The sequence below is a fragment of the Micromys minutus genome, assembly GCF_963924665.1.
Source record: "Micromys minutus genome assembly, chromosome: 3".
Taxonomy (NCBI): domain Eukaryota; kingdom Metazoa; phylum Chordata; class Mammalia; order Rodentia; family Muridae; genus Micromys; species Micromys minutus.
Genome location: NC_137972.1, coordinates 45,438,427 through 45,462,924, shown reverse-complemented (window position 1 = coordinate 45,462,924; position 24,498 = coordinate 45,438,427). Strand labels below are relative to the sequence as shown.

At 39.3% G+C, this 24,498-nt stretch overlaps 1 protein-coding gene across 1 annotated transcript in view; it reads right to left on the bottom strand.

Annotated features, from left to right (window-relative positions):
* Positions 1–1,434: 1,434 nt before the first annotated feature.
* RYBP (RING1 and YY1 binding protein) overlaps positions 1,435–24,498 on the bottom strand; it is a 43,559-nt gene continuing 20,495 nt past the window's right edge. Inside the window, exons 3-5 of the mRNA XM_080914810.1 lie at positions 2,326–2,502; positions 2,123–2,221; positions 1,435–1,847 (exon numbers count right to left, since the gene is read on the bottom strand). Coding sequence (XP_080770936.1) covers positions 1,595–1,847; positions 2,123–2,221; positions 2,326–2,502 — 529 coding nt within the window. The 3' untranslated portion in view covers positions 1,435–1,594. The remainder of the gene's footprint in view (positions 1,848–2,122; positions 2,222–2,325; positions 2,503–24,498) is intronic.

The window sequence follows — 24,498 nt, the reverse complement described above, 5'->3', positions numbered from 1 at the left end:
GTGGTGTTTCCTTACATGCTCTCCTATGAGTCCTTGAGTGTGATAAACTAAAGGGAAGTTAACACCACATTCTCATGCTTAAGGTGACTTAAGCACTACAAACTCAGTGGATACGAAGGTGCGGTCAGATAGGAGAGATACCCTGAATCTTAAGAGCAAAGCAGAGTCAGCCAGACTTGGGATAAGATGGGGTGATAAACTGTTTCAGTGGTCTCTGATTATCTCACCCCCAAAATGGTAAAAAATGAAAAGAAACTTTCAGAGTTCAGTCAACACAGAACATCTACTATTCATTTACTCTCCTGGGAAGTGTTCCCGGCAGCTCGCCCATTCAACCCTGCAATCCTTTCCCACACAAGGAACTGAGAAATGACTCCAGAGACTGGAGAGCTCTGGATGCATGGTTGACAACCTTTGTTTATTAACTGAACCATAATCGGTTTTAAGAAGACTGACAACTTCATCGGTAGAGTGAGGATTTGGAGGATGGGGGTAGAGGGAGGAGCAAACAGGCCATGATCACAAAATCCACCACTGCAACATCAAAGAGGAAGTAGACATGGGACCGCTTCCCTAGGTGGTGTGGATTGAAAATGCACTACTGCAACCCTAGAACTAAGAGACAGCTGCTAGATATACCTCAGGCATGAGCAGAGGTCTGGAAAAAGGCCGGAACTCGAGATACAGAACACCATATTTTCATGAGTGCTTAATAAAAACAGCAATGTTAACATGTAACCATAATTTACACGAATACTTGGCATTCTGGAGCTAGTCTTGTTACTTCTGAATGGTCAAAGCCCTCCAACTGAACCACTTGTCAATTAGCCCATCGCAAATGCAGGCTATCTGGAGCAGTCTTTAAATTTGAGATCACATTGTTTAAAAAATATATTTTTTTAATATTATCCAGTACTCTTAAAGACAGATGAGAGAGTCAAGTTCCCACGCAGGTTGGAACATACTTCATGTAAGACTGATTTTAATTATATTTCAGCACTTTCATAGAAGAGACTGTCCCAGATCTGTGTCAACTGTTCAATGTTGTATTCACTTCACAGTGTATCAAGCACCAGCGTTGCCATGGATTGGTTTCAAATAACCCTTTATATATAATTTTATATTTATATATATAGTTATATCAAAACTGATAGTACAGAGTATAGCTGGAAGAAAGAACTAAATTTAAGAGGATATGCTGACAGGATGGAGTCTGTGAACACAATAAATAAAAGTTCCCTCCCCCCCTCCCAACCCTTTTCAACAAAACAGAAACAAAACCAGTTGTAATGTACATGGGAAATTGTGCACAGCAGATTTTTTTTATATATAAAAAGTAGATTCAGGAGCACATCCAATTATAAATGATTGTTAGGAAAATCATATAAAACAATGGAATACATAAAAGTGTCAAGAGTAACTGTCAGGGTACGAAATTCCTTGGTAGCCAGATGCCCACAGCAAGCAGGACCTCTCCTGGTAGCATCACTACAAGGTCATCCACAGAAGACTCTCCAGGGTGCAAGCAGCATGGGCAGGTGGAGGGTTTGAATCTCATACCCTGATTCATAGTTTCACAATTCCATGTGCAATTTCAGAAAGATTCATCATTTACTGCTGACATGTCGCCCTTTGGCGTAGAGGAGCGGGAGGAGCCTTTGTCTGTACTCTCTGAGCCCGAGCTGCTCTGGTTCTGCTGTTCTGACCCTGCACTGGAGGTCACTGTAGAGGAGGATGTAGAGGAGGAACGAGTCTTTTCCTTAAAGTCTGTGATAATGACCGTGACGTTGCCCACAGTTACTGCCAACTGCTGTGCAGTGCTCCTGTCCACATTCTTCAGCCGGGGCCTGAAATATGTCAAGGGAAGCATTTAAGAAGTGACAACATCAACACAAACCTTCCTAGTCCTGTGCCCACAGATTTAAAGCTGCCCATGTTAGCATAAGAGCGATCATCATAAGCTAGCAGAACTTTTGACCATGGATGACGAATCATTTCAGGATGATCTTAAAAGCCCAGCAGCCTCACCTCTAGCTACTCTTATTTCCCCCTGTCTAAAATCTGTTAAGTATGCAGTAATCCTAGTCTTCTGACTTATTATTTCCTTAAAGTTTCATTGTACCTTGAGGTGTGGTTCGTTTCGCTGGTCTTTGTTGTAGCATTAGCAGACTGTATGCTGTTAGCTTCACTAGGAGGATCTTTCAGAATATCAGACTTTGGTCTAAGGGGCAAAGCAAAGACCCAGAAAAATACAAGTAAATCATCATTTAAAATGCCTGATTCAAGAGCAAAAATAATGCATTGTTTGCAGTATCCAGAACTTACTTTGTTTTCTTGTTGGTGTTTTTCTTGGTGACACTGGGACTAATGTCCTTGTCTTTCTCTGGTTTTTCTTTGTCGGGCTTTTCAACCTTCTCCTTCTTCTCCTTCTTAGGGGGAGGTGGAGTGGCGTACTGCTGTGCCACCTGCTGTGCCACCAGCTGAGAATTGATTCGAGGTTTCCTACAACACAAGATAGAGCATTAACCATTTTAAGTACTTTAATGATTTTATTATGGCAACTGTCCAATATTCCAGTTTCAATGTTGTGTATCTTCAAAAGGAGATAACATATGTACTTATGGTACACATGCACACATCCCTATGTAACCATCTAATATAACAAGTTTATAGGAATGCTAAAAATGCCCCTTTTTTTGAGTTGTCACAATTGCACTACAGCTTTCAAATACGTCTGCTGCAGAGGGCTAATCTCATTTTATTAAATGGTAATACACTGGTAATCCCTTGAAAAGAGAATGAAATTAAAAGTGTGACATTCACTCCTCAATGTAATTATTCCAACTGGGCCTGCTCCCTCCCCTGCAGCTGTGATTGGCATAAACAACGATGAAGTCACTGGAGGTGGGGGAACCACAACCCTCAGACAAGTGATACATTGACTGTGCTGTAACAGTTATGTCTGCGCCAATCCCCAGCTGACACGGGCTCTCTCATAGCTATTTGTGCATAGCTTCTAAGTGGTGCCAAACACTTTCACAATGCAGGACCATTCGGTCTCAAACATGGAGAAAGGAATGCTAGCCAAAGTTTCTATCTAGGAGCAGCAGCTTCTCCTCTGCAGCCATGTAACAGATAAGTAATGTAGACCCAAATATCACAAGGCAAGTAGCCTCATGCTAGAACTTCAGTCAAGTTTTGTAATGTCCTTTAGCACAATACACTTTACACCACAATGCCAAATAAAAAGCAAATAAATTACTGCAGTTGAAGGCAATGGGAGAGTGTGAGAGTGTGTGTGAGTGTGCGTGTGTGCACCCAAGCTCTCCACTTGAGCTTTAAGCCCAGATCAAGGCTGCAAATGGCAATGGTAATAAGCCTGGGTGAGGATAGGGTTGTGCGCAGTTGAAGAATCAGAACAGATGTTAGTATCATGGAGATGAGAAATGGTATCTGTTTTGGTAGAAGCCATGTGCGTTAATGTGGTCTTACAGAAGATAAATAGAGATAGAAAAGGGAGCTCCCGAACCTTCAAACAACCCAAGAAGGCACCTAACAGCACAACTTCCAGCTCCCTACTGTATGTAGCTCCCTGGCTTCTCCAGGATACGACTCCAAACAAGGCCAGATTGCTGAACTACTCACATCCTTTGGCCAACAGGTAAGATGTCTAAATACTTGAGCCAATGCTGGGCAATGAATGAACACATCAGCAAATATGCTCTAATTCTTCAGCATAGTCAGTAAGCTTCATTACAGACAGAACAGAGAATAAATGATGGTCCAGTCACCCTAGCATAGGCACAACAGTGTGGGCAGGTAGTGGTGTGCTGTGTTATAAAAGCACTTATGTGCAGCTAATTTTCCTGTAGATGAAAAGGCAGCAGATGGGAATGGTGGTACATCTAACAGCAGTGTACTGGACAGATCAAATGTGCTTTTAGAAACAACACAATTATTAGAAAAATTTACATAAATATTTTATTTACATTTATAAATAACATAATTTTATTTATATAAAGAAAAAAGTTTTGTAAAAGTACCTGGTTATACTAACTAAATTAAATAACTGATCTCTAGTCTCTGTAAAATAATTTAAATTCTAAGTTGTGAACAGTGAAGACATTAATATATTTCAGGGTGATTCTTGCATTTATTTGAAGCAATGTGATAAGCTAGCTGTCCACCCTTCCAGCAGCACCTACCACACGTGAATGGCCCTGGGTCTTAGCCAGTACAACTTTTCTGTTGATTTAATCCTGATCTTTGACCCTCTTTATCTAAAAAGCTAAGGAAACAAACAAACAAACAAACAAAAAAAAAAACAAAAACCAACCAACCAAACAAACAAACAAACAAAAACCCCCAGCTACCTTCACACAAGGATAATTTAAAACCTTCACCATATTTGACTGTGGCCATACCTTGTAGGGCATCATTAATTTCTCTGCTTTGCACCCTTTTTTCTATAGTTCCCTTTGCAATTAAATAGTACCTTTTCCCGCAAATGCTTTTCTTCATTCAATCCTTCTAATTCTTTGGCTTCCTGAATGGGCAACTGGGTAGCCTCAAGAAGTTGTATTCCCATTCTAGGCTATTATTTCCCACCAGTATATACCAGACTCAAGAAAGCCACTGGGCTCTGTTAAATCTGTCTCCCACTACAAAATTAACTCTTTTGACTGGCAGTGGTGGTGCAGACCTTTAAGTGAGGTCAGTCTGGTCTACAGATTGAGTTCCAGAACAGCCAAGGCTATACATAGAGAAACTGTCTCAAAAAGCCAAGAAACAACCCAATCATAAAGTCCTTTTCTACCAGATATTTCTCCTGTTGTCTGACAGGTAATATGGGCCGTGTAGTGTAGAAGAGTGAAATGGGTGTGGGTGTCCCAGCATTAGGGAAGCAGATGCAGTAAAAGGATCTCAGTGAATAAATATGAGGCCAGAAAGTTCCAAGCACAGCCAGGACTATATTAAGACAACCCTGTCCAAAAACCCAGAGTACAGATTGAGTTGAGACAGTTCGTTCCTCAGGCTGTTATAGAGCCTTAATAAATTAATTACTCAGAGCAGAGTCACGTCTGAGTTAATCTGGCTGGCTACAGCCATAGTAAGATTAAGAGGGGAAAGGCTCATATACATATGCAGCAAAATAAAAAATTGCTACTGAAAACGCATGCAGACAAAGCCCCACCATCTCAGCTACAGATGTGTGCTCAAATACTCAGAAACAGAAAACTATGTGCCCACCCTGCCCTGGGAAATACAGACATACCCAGCTTCATTAGGCCATCTACCAACATCAGTGCCAAAAAGCCTCTTGTGAACTCGAGGATCTGGTGTTTGCAGACATGCAGTGGCTTCAAGCGGCCACATATACATTATTTATTGCAAACTTATCAGGTACAGCTGGTCAGCCACAACAGGCTCCCACACAAATTTCTTGGCTAATTAGAGAGTAGATGAATGGTCAACTCAAAGCTGTCGTTCTGAACAATGCAGAAATGTGTTTTAGGCCCTAAAACACACTATTTGAATACCAGAAAGTAGAACTACAACTTTTCTACAACCAAAGAGTCAAAATTTTAAAAAAGCTACAAGTAGTTCAAACTCTAGGAAACAATAGCCAATTGATTCATTGACCCAGGGATTCTTGGAACCAAGATTTTCTGAGGAGGGTATAGAAGGGAAGAAGCCCTGTAACTCTTTTCACTTTCTATCCTGTCCTTTCTGAGTTTACCATGGAGCATTTCCAAAGGCTGCATGGCTTGTGGCATCATTATTGACAGTCTCTGTGTTATTCTGGTACTATAAAACATTTTTTTCAACTTTAAATGCTAATCCGAAACTGGGCAATAGCGGTGCATGCCTTTAATCTCAGCACTCAGGAAGCAGATGGATCTTTAAGTTCAGGGATAGCCTGATCTATAGAATGAGTACCAAGGAAGGGCTACACAGAGAAACCTTGTCTCAAACAACAAACAAAACCACACCAACAATTAAAATTCTGATATGAAAGTTTCCTATTGCTATATCCAAGACAAGCAAAAGTTCCTTGGGGGCTCTAATTTTGAAGAGTGCAGGGCTGCTTTGGCCAAGTATTTTATACATAAGCATGATGTGCCACAGGCAAGTCCCACTGTCAAAAGGGCAACCTGCTGGAGAAATGGCTCAGTGGTTAAGAGCACTGACTGCTCTTCCAGAGGCCCTGAGTTCAAAACTCAGCAGCCACATGGTGTCTCACAACCACTTGTAATGGGATCTGATGCTCTCTTCTGGTGTGTCTGATAGCTATAGTATACTCATATATATTACTTTTTTAAAAATTGGCAACCTGAAGAATCATTCAGATGAACTCAAATTTCCAAAAAAGAAACATGCAATAAAAACAAGGCTCTAAAACACTAGCACAACTTTCCAATGGTGATTAAAATTTCTGTCATATGTAAGAATAAATAGTCTACTTGTCTCTTCCCTGTGGTACCTGTAGTGCCAGGAAAAACTGTGGTCATTTTTTAGCAAATGTCCCCTATGTAAGCATACTCTCTAGGTCTCCCAGAGCATGTCTTCAAAATCCATGGACGAAATACATTCTTTAAAAGTGTGTTTTTGTGGTTTGTCCCATGGCATGTATGGTGCATGTATGGTAGTTCTTGTCAGGACAAGTTGAGGGAACTGGTTCTATCCTCCCATCATGTGAGTCTTGGGAATTGACATCAAGTTGTTAGGTTTGTTGGTAAAGTGTCCTTACCCACTGAGCTACCCTGCTAGTCACCTAGACCTTTCTCTGAAGATCAATGGCATTTCATTCTAGTCCGAGTGATGTCAGGGTTATGCCACTGAATATGTCAGCCCAAGCACCCTACTAACAGCCTAAACTGCAACTCCAGGACTTACAAAAGGACAGGCTCCCACCTGCCCACCCTAACAGAGAGGAGGAAGGCCTGTAGCAGCATCAAAGCCCTGGCTCAGCATACTCAGTGATCCTGGGTTAACCCATTTGTCATCTGGCCTGACTTATGTGCCCTTGATGATGAAAACACTGACATGGGGTAAGTGGTCACTGAAGTTTCTTTAGCTTAGACGCTGACATTCAATATTTAATGAAGACATCTAAGTAAAGTGCCTGCTCTTTAGGTGCAGGCAGGTTTGCAGCTTTACATGTTCAGCAACCTATTTAGCCTGTTTTTACAGTCAGCTATAACATGCTACAAATATTATACAGTGAGTTGGATGTGACCTGAATCTTTTTCTTCCAGAAGGCATGCAAAACTACCTTATAAACTACAAGGCCAACTCCTCTCTAGGCAAATACAGTTTCAGATGCAAATAAACTTGATAAATCAAGTCTCCCTCCAAGAAACAAGACATTAAAGCAATCCAAATCTGCTGTGCAAATTGCTACATAGCTGTCAAAGACCTTATTTTAAAATCTATGTAACTATTTTGAAATTATAGTTCATTTCACTAAAATAAATACTTATAAAACACAAAGGATCTGTCATTCTCTAAACAAATATAAAAGCTATTAGGCAATTTAAGGTCTAGTACTCATCTAACTATCTTCTACAGGTGATGGTTAAATTAAGAAGTGCTAAATTCAAATGTTTCCTTCAAACCTAACCCTTAAAATTATCCCTAAACTTAAGTACAAGCAAACAACAGGTATAAGAAGGTTATCTATGATTTAATGTTCATGCTATAATGGTTTCTAAATCACTGGTGATTAACACATTCTGCTTAAAACTTCTGCTGCACTCAGATGCTTACAGAAGGGAATATTAAATTCCTGGACTTGACACTCTTATAGCTTTGCTAAAACTCTGTCACATTGCCCATCCATACAAGCCCAAACTACACTAGACTTTGTATTTTTTTAGGCAGTATTCCACCATCTGTTTGCCTACCTCCTTCTATCCCTTTGCTTCTGAGATGTCTTCTGTGAGCTTTACTCCCAATCTCACCCATTTCCTTATCTCTGGATAAGAAAGGTTTGGGGAAGTTTTAATCCACCCTGGTGTGTATCTGCTGCTTAATTTATAATTACCTTTTCTCTACTAGATTGTGAATAACTGTAAGACAGTACCTACCTTTTCAATTTTGCATTATACCCTTAAACCTGCTTTGAAATAATAGTTTCCTGACAGGAGACTAGTACTTAATATAAGAATATGTATTTCTTCTAAAGTGAGCAGTAGATGCTACATTAGCACAGAGCTTATCTCTGCATATTAATGCTATACTTAACTGTTTGGGTCTCAGAACATACCTCTAGAGACCTGTGCACATACAACTTATCTTCCATATTGCTATTCCCTAGCAGAAAGTGGGACACTGTAGGTTCTCAATGAAAAGTGCTTTAGATGAGGATAGTCTTTGCAGTGCTGAGCTTTCAACACACCAGTTTGAGAATGAATAGAAGCAAGTGAAGGGGGAAAAAAAGCAAAGAACTACAAACACCATTTTAAAAGGGAAGCAAAAGGTTTACAGGATCCCACCCTTTTAAATAACTGCCAGCAAACTTTTTTGCAAAGACTGGTAAAATAACTCACCAATTTTCAAAGACTATCAGTTTCTAACTTACAGAAAAGTTGCAATGACGCTGTGGTTCTCATATAATCCCTCATTTAATGTTATCATCTTGTGTAGATACAGGGTAGTAGTCACTGGTGATTAACACTATAATGTCTAAATGATACTGTTCAAATATATTCTCAAACTTCTCCATTCCTCATTCAAACTTTTTTCTGTTTGGAGATCCACATGAAGCCTATGCATCGCATTTTACTGTTTCCACTTCTTACTATCTTGCCTGCTTGTGGCAGCTTCGAATCTTTCATGACCATGAAAATTTTAAGGAGTTGCTTTCTAAAAATACTCCAGGGTAGAGCTAAAGAGAGGTCTCAGCAGTTAAGACCATTTGCTACATCTTCAAGTAGAGAAATTCTGGACTTTTTGTTTCTTCTCAAACTTTCAGTCACTAACTGAGTATCCACATATGAATTCCCCTCAAATTGTTACACAGACCCAGTAAACTTGGTATCTTCCTGCCTTGTCTCTAGATCTGGCTCCTTCCACTTTATGCACTGGAATTTCCCGCACTACTTATTATTCTATTATTTCTATTAGTGTGAATCTGTTTATTTTATCACAGGGGATATACTATCTTTTGTTTTTAAAATCTCATGACATCATTACAAGTTTCTTCCTTGTAACTCTTCTAGCTTTTGAAACTTGTATCTTGAGTTTGTTCCAAAGTCTAAAGTTAATAAATATGGAATGGTAATTAGACCACCTAACATTTTAAGCAGTACACTAAAGAAGTAAGACCATCCTAGTTAATCTGAAGGTACAAAGTGATAAATGAAACTTCCACTCAGGTAGGATGAGCATGACCAGAAAGAGACTGATGCTTGTCTAACAAGGAGCCTGAATATGACACCACAGACGCTGATCTCTAGCACTGACCAAATGCCTCTAATACCCAAGAATACTTGATCATTAAACAGTATGTGGCCAAAGGTAGAAATGTCAAAGAAAAACAAACAAAAACCTAAGGATACATATTTTAGTTATATGAACTCTCTCTAAATATAAAATGCTTTCTAGAATCCTGTGTATAGGGGGAAGTTGGGGGGGCGCTTCTCAGAAACTGAAGCCATATGCCTAGAAAAGCAAACAGCCTGCTGTAGAAGAAAGAGAGCTCATAGTTTTGTTTTAAGAGAAAGGCATCTATGTTGCCCAGGGTGACCATGAACTCTTACACTAGCAAGGTTCCTCCTGCTACTACCCGGGCATACATGTGCCTGATCATGCCAATTAGCTCTTTACATTTCAAAAGTACAAGGTACAGTCTAAGTCATATCACACGTACACAGCAAATTGACTTTCTCTAATCTTCTGTTATTTTGGCCACCCCCCAGAGCCTTGGGCCTTGTGCTTGCTAGGCAAGTGCTCTCTCTACCACTGAGCTAAATAAGTCTCCAACCCCACATCTCCCCAGTTACAGGAGATAGATAACAGATCTGGTGTACAGATCAGATCCATCTGTCCAGTTTGATGTAAATGAATGACACAGCATATACTTTTTTTCAAGTGCATTATCTACTTGCACTGAGCTTGAAGGATGAAGTCTCTAAGCTTCATCCCCGTTGTGCCTGTGGTTTGCCCAGTCTCTTTTGATAAGAGATTGTACTGGATGGTTTTGTGTCAACTTGACACAAGCTGGGGTTATCACAGAGAAAGGAGCCTCAGTTGAGGAAATGCCTCCATGAGATCCAGCTGTAAGGCATTTTCTCAACTAGTGATCAAGGGAGGAGAGCCCAGCCCATTATGGGTTGTGCCATCCCTGGGCTGGTAGACCTGGGTTCTATAAGAGAGCAGGCTGAGCAAGCCAGTAAGTAACATCCCTCCATGGCCTCTCCATCAGCTCCTGCTTCCTGACCTGCTTGAATTCCAGTCCTGACTTCCTTTGGTGATAAACAGCATTTTGGAAGAAACCCTGGCTAAGACAGCCCTTTCTATGTATCAGCTAAAATGAAGAGAGCTGAAATGAGCACCAAGTACAAATCTTTGTGGACATATGGTTTCATTTCTCCTAGCTAGATGTACAGCAAGTCTACATCCAGTTTTTTGAGAAGCTGCCAATCTTTTTCAACACGATTATGCCATTTCACACACACTCCAGCACAGCCTGAACACTGATAGTTCTCCATGCACAACACTGGGTACTACCCATCTTTTTATGTGAGCCATATTCATATGGGTATACAGTAGGGTTTGTTTTCCAAGTAGGGTTTGTTGTAGTTTTGGGTACACAGTCTCATGTAGCCCAGACCAACCTTGAACCCCTAATCTGGTCTTCATAAGCAACTACAAACTGGTTTTAGCATGCAATCCTCTGATAACTACTGTGTTTCTGAGTATTCCACAGGAACAGCATGGAACTTGTAAGGTCAATAGATGGGGACACATTCCTGTGCATATGTGTGTGTGTGGAGACAGGCCATGTGCAATGTTGCTCTCCACCTTACTTTCTGACACAGGCAGGCTCTCTCTCACAGGTTGGCCAGCATGCCCCCATGGAATTTCCTGTCTCTGCTTCCTACAATTGAGATTACAGACATTCATCCCAAATCAGGCATTTTTTTAAGTTAAAAGTAAACCAGAAGCCAGAAGTCTACTGAATTGCAGGCCTAGAGAATTTAAAAATACAGGTATTCGAGGACAGAAAATGACACTGCCCTAAAGTATGTCATGCCAGCAGCTGTCATGATTGTTGTCCCTCTTTCTTGTAAACAGTGTATTAAGCTATCTTTAAAATACTAGGATTTGAATATAATTCTTTCAGCAGATCACAGTTGTGAATTCCATTGTTCAGCCATCTCCTCAGGCCCTTTCCCCCTTTTTAAATTACTTTGTTAGCTCTTCCAGTAATTAAATTTTAATAAACAAGTCAGCCATCTTACTTCAATGTGTATCCATGCTCCAAATTTAAAAACTACCAAAAAAATTAAAGATGATGTATGCCTGCCCAGACTTGTTCCTCTATAAATACGAAGTCTTATCTTGTAGAAACCACAACATAATAAAACCCTCACCTTCAAATAGCTAGGGAATATATTTTGATTGGCAGGAATATGAAAATTTTATCATTAAAATTTTACTTATGAGCAAGCATTGTCCACCCAACAAATTCAAGTCTCTAGCTTTTAAAGCACTGAGGGATTTTACTCAGAAGGATCATGAAAACAGAGTAGTGAGTTACAAGAGATAAGTGAGCTCTGAGGACTCCAAGGTGATATCAAAAATGCAAAGTGAGCTTTCTGATAAAAGATACCGATCCCCCAACCCTCCCCACAAGTGCTTTTCTTTCTATAGTGAGGGTCTCACTATGTAGCCCTAGCTGGTATAGAATTCATGATGTTTGGGTGAGATGGAAAACTTTAAAGCCCATGTGTTTAGAAGAATGTTATAATTTCATCAAACTGAGTAAATTATGTATGGGGAGTATGCATGTGTGAATGCAGATCCCTGCAGAGGCCAGAAGAGACATTAGATCCCCGGGAGTGGTAGTTATAGATAGTTGTGATCCACCAGATGTGGATGCAGGGATCCAAACTCAGTATGCCCTCCTCTGAACAACCTTGTTTGAAACCAAAGACTCCCACTTATTTGACCCCAGAACCTTCTTGCTTTACTTTTTTTTCTCACTCAATATCAAAATTCTATCATATTGCTTTTTATTTCTGCATGTCTGTCAAACTAACAAAGTCTAAAAATGAGACTTTGGGGGAGAAGGCAGTAAGGACAGTGCTGCCCTAAAGAATACTTTGTTTTTCTCTTTTCCTAGTCATTAGTTACCATCAAAAGATGCCAAGATTACTAGTAGAGTCTGGTGGTATGTATCTGCCCTCTGTATTCTGGAACCTGAGGCAAGAGGGCATACTCAAGAATACCTAGTGAGACTCTTGTCTCAAAAACTTCCAAATGGATGTTAGACCAGTGACTTCAAAACTGAAGGCTGGTTCAAATATCTTAAGTGTTCGTTGGCAGTCCCTCGCACAAACCAACCCAACAACAAAGTCCTTGCCTAAAGCGAGGGGGTGAGTATTAGATCCTATGAATCTAACAGATTGTAGGCACACAACTTCCTATAGCAGCTACCCCAGATGGGAGGACGCTGTCCCCAGAGGGTTTTCTACTATAGAAATTCTGATCCCCTTAGCTGATGTTTCCTAATGATTATGAGAAGGTAATGTGGGAGGTAGAAAGACAAGGAAATAGAAAAGAAAGGGGGATTGGGAGGAATAAAGACAGGCCAGTGAGTTTCCAGGCAACCAGATCCAGATTCTGATGAAGTTTATAAGAGGAGAGTATGGAAGGAGCTGGTATCTTCCAGCCTAATCCCTTGTAGAGTGGAGAAAGACAAGGAGTTGCCCCAATTTTTACCCTATGAAGAGGAATCAAAACCTCTGGCACATTCACAGTCTACACCAAGATCTCCATTCAGCCCCAGCAACCACCTTCCTTCCTAACATGGGCAGGAAGGTGGCAGGGAAACAAGGTTTCCATAAAGACCAGGGGCTAGGAAGATAAGAGAAAATACCACATAATCAGTGGAGAAGAGCAACAAGTGGGGGTGGGGTGGCAAGATTGTGTGGGAGACACAAAGGAGAAGGGTTAATCTCAGGATGCAAAGATTCAGATCCATTAACTGCAATACTTTGTGTTTTATACTTAAGTAGTACCGATGAAGACTGGAAACCAAAAAGAATGTAAAAATAAGGAATGGAGAGATGGATCAGCAATTAAGAGCACTGGCTGCTCTGTCAGAGGTCCTGGGTTCAATTCCCAGCAACCACACAGTGGCTCACAACCATCTGTATGTAATGGGACCTGATGCCCTCTTCTGGTTTGTATGAAGACAGAAAACAGTGTGCTCATATACATAATAGGAATAAAATAAATCTTAAAAAAATAAATAAATAAAGCAAAGGTTGGAAAATATGTGATATCTGAGATTCCTGGTACCCTGGTACCTAAGGATTATTTTTAAAATTTGAAAGTTTAATCAGCAATTAAAGCTGTTGTTGGCCAGAATGAAGGATATTTTGGTGGACAGGTGACTTTAAAAAAAGGAAACAAAAACCATATTTTTACAAATTAGATAAATCCAGGGTCTTGGATCTACTAGAAGACATTTTAGGGCTAAAGTCACCTCTATGATCTTTATATGACCTGCACACTGAGCAATGAAATCTGCATCATCCTCAATGGCTGCTTGATGGACTACTAGGATATGCTGTTGTTTATTTGGTCTTTAAACGTAGGGTGATAATAAAGTTCCAAAAGTCTTATTTAATTTGTAGTAACTAATATTTTACACCACGGCATCATTAAGAAACAAAGCCAGAGGTAAGAAATTGTCTGCCTGCTAGATTGGCTGGGCACAGTGATCTGCTTTTCTATCGGTGGTTTAAAGTCACTGTCATTTGGTACTAAGAAGTCTGCCCAACCCCAACACACACAGATGAGATATTTCTTAGGCTAAGAGTCTGTCATGCTTTCTTTGATGCCCCCATGCCCCAAATATCCGACTCTTCTATTTCTATTAATTTTTTCTTATTATTATTTCTTCTAGTTCTCTGACTGAGATGATTATGATTTTAACACAGGGCACAAGTTCACCAGTCAAACACTGGAAAGAAGCTTACCTCAAAAGGACAGACTCAGTACAATTTACTTCTATCCTAAAATGATTGTTCCTGAAAATAAATCTGACAATCTTTTCCAGGCCAGATGTGATGGTGTACAACTGAAAGTGCCTGTGAGGCAGCAGCAGAGAATCCAAGTCCCAGGCATGCTTGGACAACTTAAGAGAACTTGTCCAAAACTTAGGAGAGTTCTAAATTATCCAAGGATATACATTGGGATCCTGTCTCCAAAACAAAAAAAGCAAGCAAACAAAAAGCCCAAAATACTACATTGTAGTCTTCCAATGTGTTAGCTACAATCCAAAATATTAATAGCAAGTTACAGAAATAATAATTTCACAAGTTTTAAGCACAAAGGTATACTGTTTTGATTTGTGTTACTAATTTTATTATTCCTAACCTAAAAATCAAACTTCATTCTAACTATGTACACATGTAACTAAATGGGAAGTTTGGTACCAAGTGAGTTTTGGGGGTGGTGGGTGGTGTTGGACATATCTTGACAATAAGAGGGAATTAAATTTTGAACTTGACTTTGTGTGCCCCTAACTGATTTAAAACAGTAACATTGTTACTACTGAACCTAAGACTCCAGAAATGTGCCAGAAGTTATGAAGTTTATCAACTATCAAAAGGACTGTTATTAAACAAACACCTCAGTCATCTTGGAAAAAAATGTTTCCAAATGCTATGCATATTTGCTTCTGCTGTGCTGGACCCACTCATGTAGGAAAAGGTGGTAAACACCTGAGTTACTTACTGGAGAAAGACAAAAGAAATTACAGTGATTTCCCATCCATGAAACACCTCTATTCACTGAGCTATGTGTTAAGCAAACAGGGAAGAATGCTGTATTACATATCGAATCTATGCTATTCTTTATCAAAAATATGCTATTCTTAACTTGGATAAGTGAGGTCTCTCCTGGAAACCTAAACTACAGTACAACTATTAACAAGAACTAAACAGAAGGTGTGATTTGTGGATTTTATGTTGTTCAGGCTGGGTCTAGCAGTCAACCATTTTCATAAAACAAGAACAGAATGACTAAGACTGTGTGTGGGAGTGTGGCAGCCATACCACAAAAAGCCTTATAGACAGGCCTTCCTGTTGAGATCTGTACCTGCTAACAGCCATCAAGTGCCCAAGGTCTTCAGCAAAACTTTGTCTAGCCCAAACTGAGACTCCAGAATCAACTCCATCAGGGGTAAGCCGCTCCCAGATCCCAGCCCCTACCCAAGCACTTATCTTGCAATCACTGATTTGGGCATAATACATTAATACAAGAATACAGACACAACTAATACACAAAAACCCACCTATCATTTCCCAAATGTACAATAACTTTGTGAAGAATGCCACGGAGAACAAATAACATTGTGATCAAAATCTACTCTAGAGATTTTGGTATAATGGTATATCTGGGTGAACCCAAACGTGAATCCTAAAGTTCATATCCCCACCTTTTAAGAAATGTGTTAGGCAATTTATTGCTATATGAGCATCACACAAAAACTAAAAGCTGAATGACAGGTAGGTAAGCCTTAAGAAAAGTCAATGTAATCAGAAACTTTATTTTCACATATCTGGAGTTGTTGTAACTTCTGGTAAAACTTTCCTATCCAGTACTTTAAAGCATGGTGAAAAGGGACAGAATAAAAACTAAAGCTTCCAAACAGTTGAAGAAAGAATACTAGTTGAGTTTATTTCACAATTCTTTTCTGCAAAGGGTAAAACAGCACATATGTGTGTGTGCATATACACACAGAGGCAGGAAGAATTCAACATTTAAAAATCATAACCAGGGTGGGAAAAAAAGAGGCTCAGTAAGGTGTTGGAACTAATCCTGATCTAAGTTTGATCCCTGGAGCCTACGTTGTATAAGGAAAAAACGGATTCTGCAAGTTTTTTTCTAATCTCAAACATAAGTGATGGCACACACCCATACACAAAGTGAATAAAATATAATAAAAGTCATTACTAGAAAGACAATGTGATAGGGGTTGGCACAAGGTGGGAGATTTCAGCACATCAACTGAGATCCTTGGGGTACAAGAGGTGGAAGAAGTGCATATTTTAGGAGCCACTTTTAGTAAATTTGGGAAAACCACTGAATAAAAGACAGAGTAGAAGCCGTTTTCCAAGGGCCTGGATAACAGAAACCAGATATGGTGGTAGATGTTCAAGTATGACCAACTGCCATATTCCCACAGAAGGTGAAGAGCAGAGAACTGCAGGAAACACTTCCATTTTTATGGTTTGGACAGCTACCATTAATACATAAAACTAAATCCTTAAAATTCTCAATCACAGATCACTTCATACTGCATGGCAAGATCAGAAAACACATCAGCTACAGAGACCCCAGCTTAGACTGATTGCTGGAACTTACCCACTAAACATGCTTAGGCTTCCTGCAAGGCACTCAGCAAATAACAGTGCATTTAATTCCCACAACAGTTAGAAACACAGAAAATGAGCAAAAGACCATCTTCTCTAGAGTTTACTAGAATGCTTAAAAAAAAAACAAAAAACAAAAAACAAAAAACTATGAGATTAAACCATGTTTTGGTTTTCCCTAATTCTATGACCAAAAAAAGTTTCTAAGGCCTGGCCTTTTGGGAAAAGGAGTGCATGCACAATCTTGGTCTGGACTCCAGGTTGGCCTAGAATTCACAATCTACTTGCAGTAGAGTGTGTGCAGAGTGTGCTATCATGACCAGATCACTTTGAGTTTATCGAAGTCCTTCGTTTTAGTGTTTTTAATCTTTAGATATATAGTGGCCTTGTTCTAATTACTTAAAATTAACTTCCTTTAATGTTCACTTCACTTTTTTTTAGTAGTAGTCAGTTAAGTAAAAAACATAATACAAAAGTCTAAAGACAATCCTGAGACTCATATGCTATTAATTAAGCAAGCACCCAGACAATAAACAAGTGGTCTGCCAAACAATCTAATATTTTAAAGGTTTAGATGATCTCTGCCTCTTAAAAAGAAGTAACAGAGGAAAAGTTTAGCTATCCGACAAATCAGTAAAATGGCTCCAGTATTAGTAACCATTTAGTAGCAACTACTCTAAGCAAGCACTTTCATAAAAGATGGTTATTTCCTCTCTACCAGGTCTCCCATTAGACAGTAGGATTTTCACCTAAGCCTAAATGCCACAATGTCATATTTATCTAATGCCATTTTTCCTCAAGAATGAAAGATACTGTTGAGGGGAGGTTAACACAGATCTAACTACTGCCCCTTTTCGCCACGGCTCCTTCCCACCTCTACCTCCAACTCCACACAGCCCCTGACAGTTCCTGACCAAAGGCTCTGTATCTTAGCTCTCAGATTTATTCTACATACACTTGTAGAATTTCTGTACTGTTACAGTGTCCTTTCCATGATTCATCCATTCATTCAAGGTTCAGTGTTACTCAAGCACCAGGCAGATGCTGGAAATACAATGGAGGTTAGCATTTCAATAGACACCAATGCAAAAGAATAGCTGTCTAAGGAAGAAACATGGTCCTATAGAAGAGAAGAAAAATATTCTCAATCATGCTTTCCCTTCCAGATCTGTAGGATGCAGCACTCAACAGTGCATTTCGAGAGAGACAGGGAGTCTTTAAAAGATCATCTGCCCACAGAATCAGATACTGATTGAAGGTGCAAGAGTTTGAAGACCCCTGGAAAGTTATTTTGTAACTAGCTCTCACACACAGAAAATCCTAACAGGGAGTCAGAAACTTCTGTAGCAGAGTCTGGTAGAAAACCAAGTCTCAGATATAGCCTACTGTTTCTCAAACCCTTCCTGAAACACCACACATTCTCACATTCTTCACTGCTAAGAAACCACACTTAACTTTCTTCTTCAGAACCTTTCAAACAGTAAAACTGGGCCCGACCTATTGAGTTAGGAAAAGCTACCAAAACAGTAAGCAGCCAAGAATATGACTACTCAGTGGATAGGGGCACCACAAAATAAATAAATAAATAAATAAAAATAAAAAAAATCTAGCAAGATGGAAGGCCGAACAATGCTTTCTGATACAGAAACTCTTGCCATTTCCCTCAAAATACAGAATGAACATTAAAAGATTACTGGATCTGTATTTGCTTGCTATGTCATAGGTAAAACAAAACATTCCTGAGAATGTATTAGAAAAAGACAGTAAAGTCATAAGAGGCAAAAGGCATTCATTCAAAAGTGCTCAAGGAATAAATAGGGCCAGTGGTTAAGAGCACTAGATGCTTTTCCAGATTCTCAGCACCTATAAGGTTGCTCACAATGTTCTAAACTCCAGCTTTGGGGGATCTGAAGACCTCTTGGCTTCTTCAGGCACCAGGCACGCACACAGTTTATAGATATACATGCAAACAAAGCATCCAAGTATATCGGTGTTTTTAGAGTGCTCTTGAAACTATTGTCATAGCAGTTTTAAGTGCTATAGATGAAAGGTTGGGGAGATGGCTCAGTCAGTAATACATTCACCTCACAAGCAGAGTTCAAATTTCCCACAAACCACAAAAAAGCTAGGTGCAGTGGTATGTACCTGGCAAATGATGACAAGATGGAAAACAGAAAACTCACTGGTCTGCTAGTACACTAGCACATCTGCAAAGTATGAAGCCAATACAGGCTGTATTTCAAACAATGGTACCTAAGGAAAGCCACTCCAGGTTGTCCTCTGATCTCTACCAACCTGACCACACAAGGGAATGTACATACATATACACACAGGGAATACTCCACCCATAAACATCCTCCAACCTACCCCCCCATCCACCCATAAACATTCACATTTCCTACCTGACATGAGTCAATTTATCAGTTCTCTGAAGACCCATTTGGAATGGGTTTTGTCTCCATGGGGACAGACAACCCACGATTAAGAGTTAAAAAAGGTTTCTGGGGAATAAGCAGTATCCTTTCAGCTAGCTACCTGAATAGTGAGCCTATTGCTTAGGTATCAACTTTAAGGCTTAGGACTTTTACACAAAGCTAGGAAATAGTGAAAAGCTTTCATCACTTTCCTCTTAGAAGTTAAAGAAACAGATGTGCTATTTTCCACAATCTGTATGATATATAGATGCACAACATTTATTGCAAAACACTGGTTGATGTAGTGATCTTTAAGAAAGATCCTTAGATATATATGGGGGTATTACATCAGGACTCCCTCATACAAAGTTCATAGATATTTAAATTCTTTTTTTATAGGACACAGAATTCTATATATAATCCATATACCTTCCCCTCCTTCAAAATCATCTCCAAATTGGACAACTCTAATACTGCATGGTTTAGGGAATGAGAAAAACTGTGTGTTACCTACAGGTGTGATTTTGCTGGATTTTCTCAATCTACACTTAATTAAATCCAAATATGCAAACAAATCCCAGGGCTGAAAAAGATCAGCTTACACAACAAAGTTTTCTTTAAATCTCAACACATAAAGTAGGTTTGGAGCTGAAAAGCACTTGTGTAATCAGGTAAGATTGGGTCTTTATCTTGAAAGCAAGAGACGGGTGGGTGGGTGTTAAGTACCTTGCCCTGGATATCCAGGATGATGGAGTCCCAGATTTTCCAAGTGCCCTTCTCCATGCACTCTTACTCTTTATCCATTAATACCTACTTCCAAGCCTTAGACAAGACGGAAGTTTCCTTGAGCAATACTTAGCAATTAGCACTGACTAGGAGGAAGAAAGGGTTTTACTACTAGACTAGGGAGGTAGATCAGTGGTACCCCCTCCACAGCCCCTCCAAAAGAAAAAAAAAAAAGGGAAAGTTTTCCAAAAGCTTCCTAACTGTATGTTCCTAAAAACTGGAACACATGTAACAGTTTACCTGCCTGTAATCATACTAAGATTTATTTTGGGTTTGATGATTCAGAGGTTAAGAGCACACTGTTCTTCCATACGTCCTGAGTTCAATTCCCAGCAACCACATGGTGGCTCACAACTATCTGTAATGAGAACTAGTGCCTAATTCTGGCCTGCAGGCATACATGCAGGCAGAATGCTGTATACATAATAATCTTTAAAAAAAGTAAATGAGGGGACTGGAGAGATGGCTCAGCAGTTAAGAACACTGGATGCTCAGTTCCTGGGTAATCTGACACCCTCACACCAATGCACATAAAATATTTTTTAAATTTTATTTATTTTATATATTTAGTATACTGTCACTATCTTCAGGGCATCAGATCCCATTATAGATGGTAGTGAACCACCATATGGTTACTGGGAATTGAACTCAGGACCTCTGAAAGAGCAGTCAGTGTGCTCTTAACTACTGAGCCCCCAAGTCCCCATTCTTGATACCAACACACTGGATATTGGATAACAACATTTGGATTTTGAAGGACATAAACACTCAGCATGGCAACAGTAATGACTTTTGCTCTTCAAAACATACCAAAAATTTGAAAAGCCACAAGTAACAGACATATATCCAAAATACAGAAGGAACATTTTACAGCTCAATAAAAATATCCAAATTCTTAACTGAGCTAAAGACCTGAATAGAAACTTAGCCAAGGGCTACAAGGGGGCAGCAAGTTCAAGATGCTAATCATTAGTCATTCAAGAAATAAAAATTCAAACCACAAGGAGGTTTCACAGTACACACACTCATAGGACTACAGTATAAAAGACAATACACCAAGTCTTGCTGAAGAAAAGGGAACTAGAACCCTGATATGTTGGTAGCAGTACTATAAAAATAGAACTACTTCAGAAAAGAGTTTGTAAGCAATTAAGAAGCTTCTTTAAAGTCTGCTCCCTACCAATAGGTATCTACTACTAAAGAAATCTAAAAACATACCCATGGCCCTGTTAGTCATAAAAGCAATGAAATTAGACTTACTCTCAAATACACCTACTTATGACCTCAGAAGTAGTTTATCCAGGTAACAAATTACAAAGCAGTAAAAGAAATGAAATGTACTATTTGTATGACATAAAAGAAATAGCCCTCAGCAATATGCTGAGCAAAATTGTATGCTTGATTCCAATGGGTATTTCTGTTTAGAGTAAGAAGTTAACAGGTGTCCTAAGTAAGGGAAGAGAAGAGGATGGGCTGCCGTTAGGCACAAGAGAACTTTTGGGGTTGAAGTTTCAGACTGAAACAGGCTCAAGGTGAAGAAGACTGCACAGCTAAGTAAAATCACTAAAAATGGAGCTGGTTAACACAATTTACAAGTACTGTTAATTATTCTATTAAAATATGTTAATGGAAATTGTAGCAACTGAATCCTTGAAGATTTTAACACAAAAAAAACCTTAATTTTCAAATATTGTAGCATCTCATTCTCTACTTGTATACAACAGGCTACATTTTCAGCACACAAATTACAGATAGGTTAAAGGAGTCACAGAATACTTGTTTCTTGTGTAAACCATGTTTAGAACATTTTCACATATCATGTATACAAGACTTACTACACAGTCTTGTAGTAAGGTCCAAAGAATGATATTTAAAAACTCATGCACTGGTGATCAAGATGGCTGGCTCATCAGATAACCTGTTTGAAAAGGCTGATGGCCTGAGTTTGATTTCCAGAACCCACACAGTGGTATAGACAATTGACTCCAGAGTTATCTGTGGCCTCCACAGAAGGGAGAGCCGTAGCATGCACGTGTCCCCTTTGTGATAATAAAGAGGAACAAACAAGCCTTTTGGTTTTCTGCTCAAAGAGGCTGCAGTGCAACTTTCCTCAGTTGTCAGGAATCTGGGTTCATCCAACACCAACTGCCTCCAGTATGCTGCCCACCCAATGAAAACAAAGTCATGTACCCAAGATGCACCAGAGGCAAGATTGTCACATTTGTCTTGGCCAAATATCTGTCTCCAAAAAAGGTTGGTGATACTATCAACAAGGCAACCAATGACTGGAAAAGGTGTGAAGATTACAGTGAAAGTGACCAGTCAGAACAGACAGGCTCTGATCGAAGTGGTAGTACATTCTGCCTCTGTCCTGGTCAGAGCCACCAAGAGGCAAAAGAAGCAGAGCATAAACACAGTAGAAATGTCATTTTTCTACTGTGGTAGAAAAGGTAACAATGTGGATGGTCATCACTCTAATGATATCAACACTGGTGTAGTGGGAGCAAACACACACACACACACACACACACACACACACACACACACAAATACACTGTCTCTAGTAAGTTGCTGCTAAAAGAATTCTTGTGAATAAACTTTGTAGCAAGACAACCTATACTACAACAGAGGCACCACTGTGACTATACACAAAACCAGGAAACAGAATCATGCCAGTTGTGCAAGATTAACACTAAAAATCCGTATGAGACATTTTTGCAGTGGTTCTCATAAATGCTATGTGGAATTACAATTTTCAAGATAGAGTTTTCCCCATTATGAAGACAGATCAGCGCACAGCACCTTTATCTCTATGGAATAAACTGGTAGCATAGTTTGAGGCTGGGTTAAGTTTTGAGTGCTACAATTTAATCTTAAAACTGAACAATTTTTTCCTGAATACAAGTATACCAAAGAAATGTCAAACCAACCATTAATTAGATTCCTACCCATGGGGGCGGGGTGGTAAAATGGATTCAGAACCTACAATTCTCACAAACAGCCTAAAGCACTCACTGTAGGTAATTTACATTTGACATAGAACAAAAACAATCTCACCAATCAGAAACTTATTGTCCATATAAAACTTTCAAGACAGAAACACTCTTCCTTTTGAATTCTAGGTTTACAAAGTTCTGGTGATTAACTGAACTTCTTAAAACCGTGACTGACATCAACCAAAGGGCTATAACAAGATAATCTGAACAACCACTTTTAATTAAGTTTGTTGGTAGCGCAATTTCCACTTAGTCCATTATTTCCATTCAATGGTTTATCTAAAGTTCAGACCCCTTAAGCCTGGTGACCAGGCAACTAGAAAAAGGAAAATCAGTGATGGAGAAACCCTCCTTCCTCAAAGAAAGGAGTAGCCAGCTATAAAAGAGCAAACAACTGACAGTACAATATAGGGTGTTTTTTCCCTCAAGTGCAGGGTGTTGAACTTGAAAAACAAAGGACTAGGGAGCTCAGGGAGAGACTATGGAAGAAGACTTTAAAAAGCAAAAACAAAGAAGTTAGGACAGTATATTCTACAAAACTAGAAATTCTTTCTAGGTTCAAGTTCCCAGTAATTTAGTTAATAAATGAGACAATCTCAAGCAGGTTACTAAATAACCAAAAGAAGTAATCTATCTCTTAGCCAACAAGAAAGAAATACTTCCTTTCCTTTAGCTCTCCCACCTTAGGGCAAAACTCCTGACAGCCTCAAATGTCAGTAGGAAAAAGAAAATTCTGTTGTCAACCAGCATTTTAAGTATGACGGGGGGGGGGGGAGACACAAAAACAAAAACACAACAAAAAACCCGCCTATCTAATCCAGTGTGATGGCGCACACTTCTACACCCAGTATTTGATGAGACTGAAACAGGAGAAAGGTCACAAGTTCCAAGACCAGCCTGGGCTATCTTAAGTGGCTTCTGTTCTCTCCTGAAAACGGAAACAAACTATTGCTATCCAGCATATCAGCATGCCTCTGAAATACTAATAACTTACTAAGGTTTTATGGCCCTAAAATAAAAAATAATAAAAGAAGTTTACTTTACCAAAGAAATTGATGGCATATATGCACATTAAAAAGCTCACCATTCGGACAGAAGGTAAAACTACAATGAATATGCTAAAGTCACCATAATTTTTCATAAATCTAATAACCTGAAAATAAAATACTGAAGAAACAAATATAGACATTATTGGGGTTGGGGTCTGAGAAGATGGGGATACTTTTTCTTAGTAAGATTTGAACAGTCAAAACTCAAGGCTGGAGAGATGACTCAGTGGTTAAGAGCTTTGATTGTGCTTTCAGAGGTCCTGAGTTCAATTCCCAGCAACCACGTGGTGGCTCACAACCATCTGTAATGGGATCCAATGCCCTCTTCTGATGTGTCTGCCAGCTACAGTGTACTTACATACATTAAATAAATAAATCTTTAAAAAAAGAAAAAAGAAAAAACTCAAACCCAACACCTAAAAGGTTTTATTATGTAGGGATAGTATTTAAAAATTCATGTAAATTCCAACAGTTCATTTTTCTATTAAAATATGAAAACCAACAGCAAGAACCACACAAATAGCAGAGAACTACGTCCATCAACTTATATTCTGACCCTCATGTACACAGTGACAAGCATGTAATGTAAGCATACACATATACACACAAATAAATAAAAACTAAATAAACTCCTCTT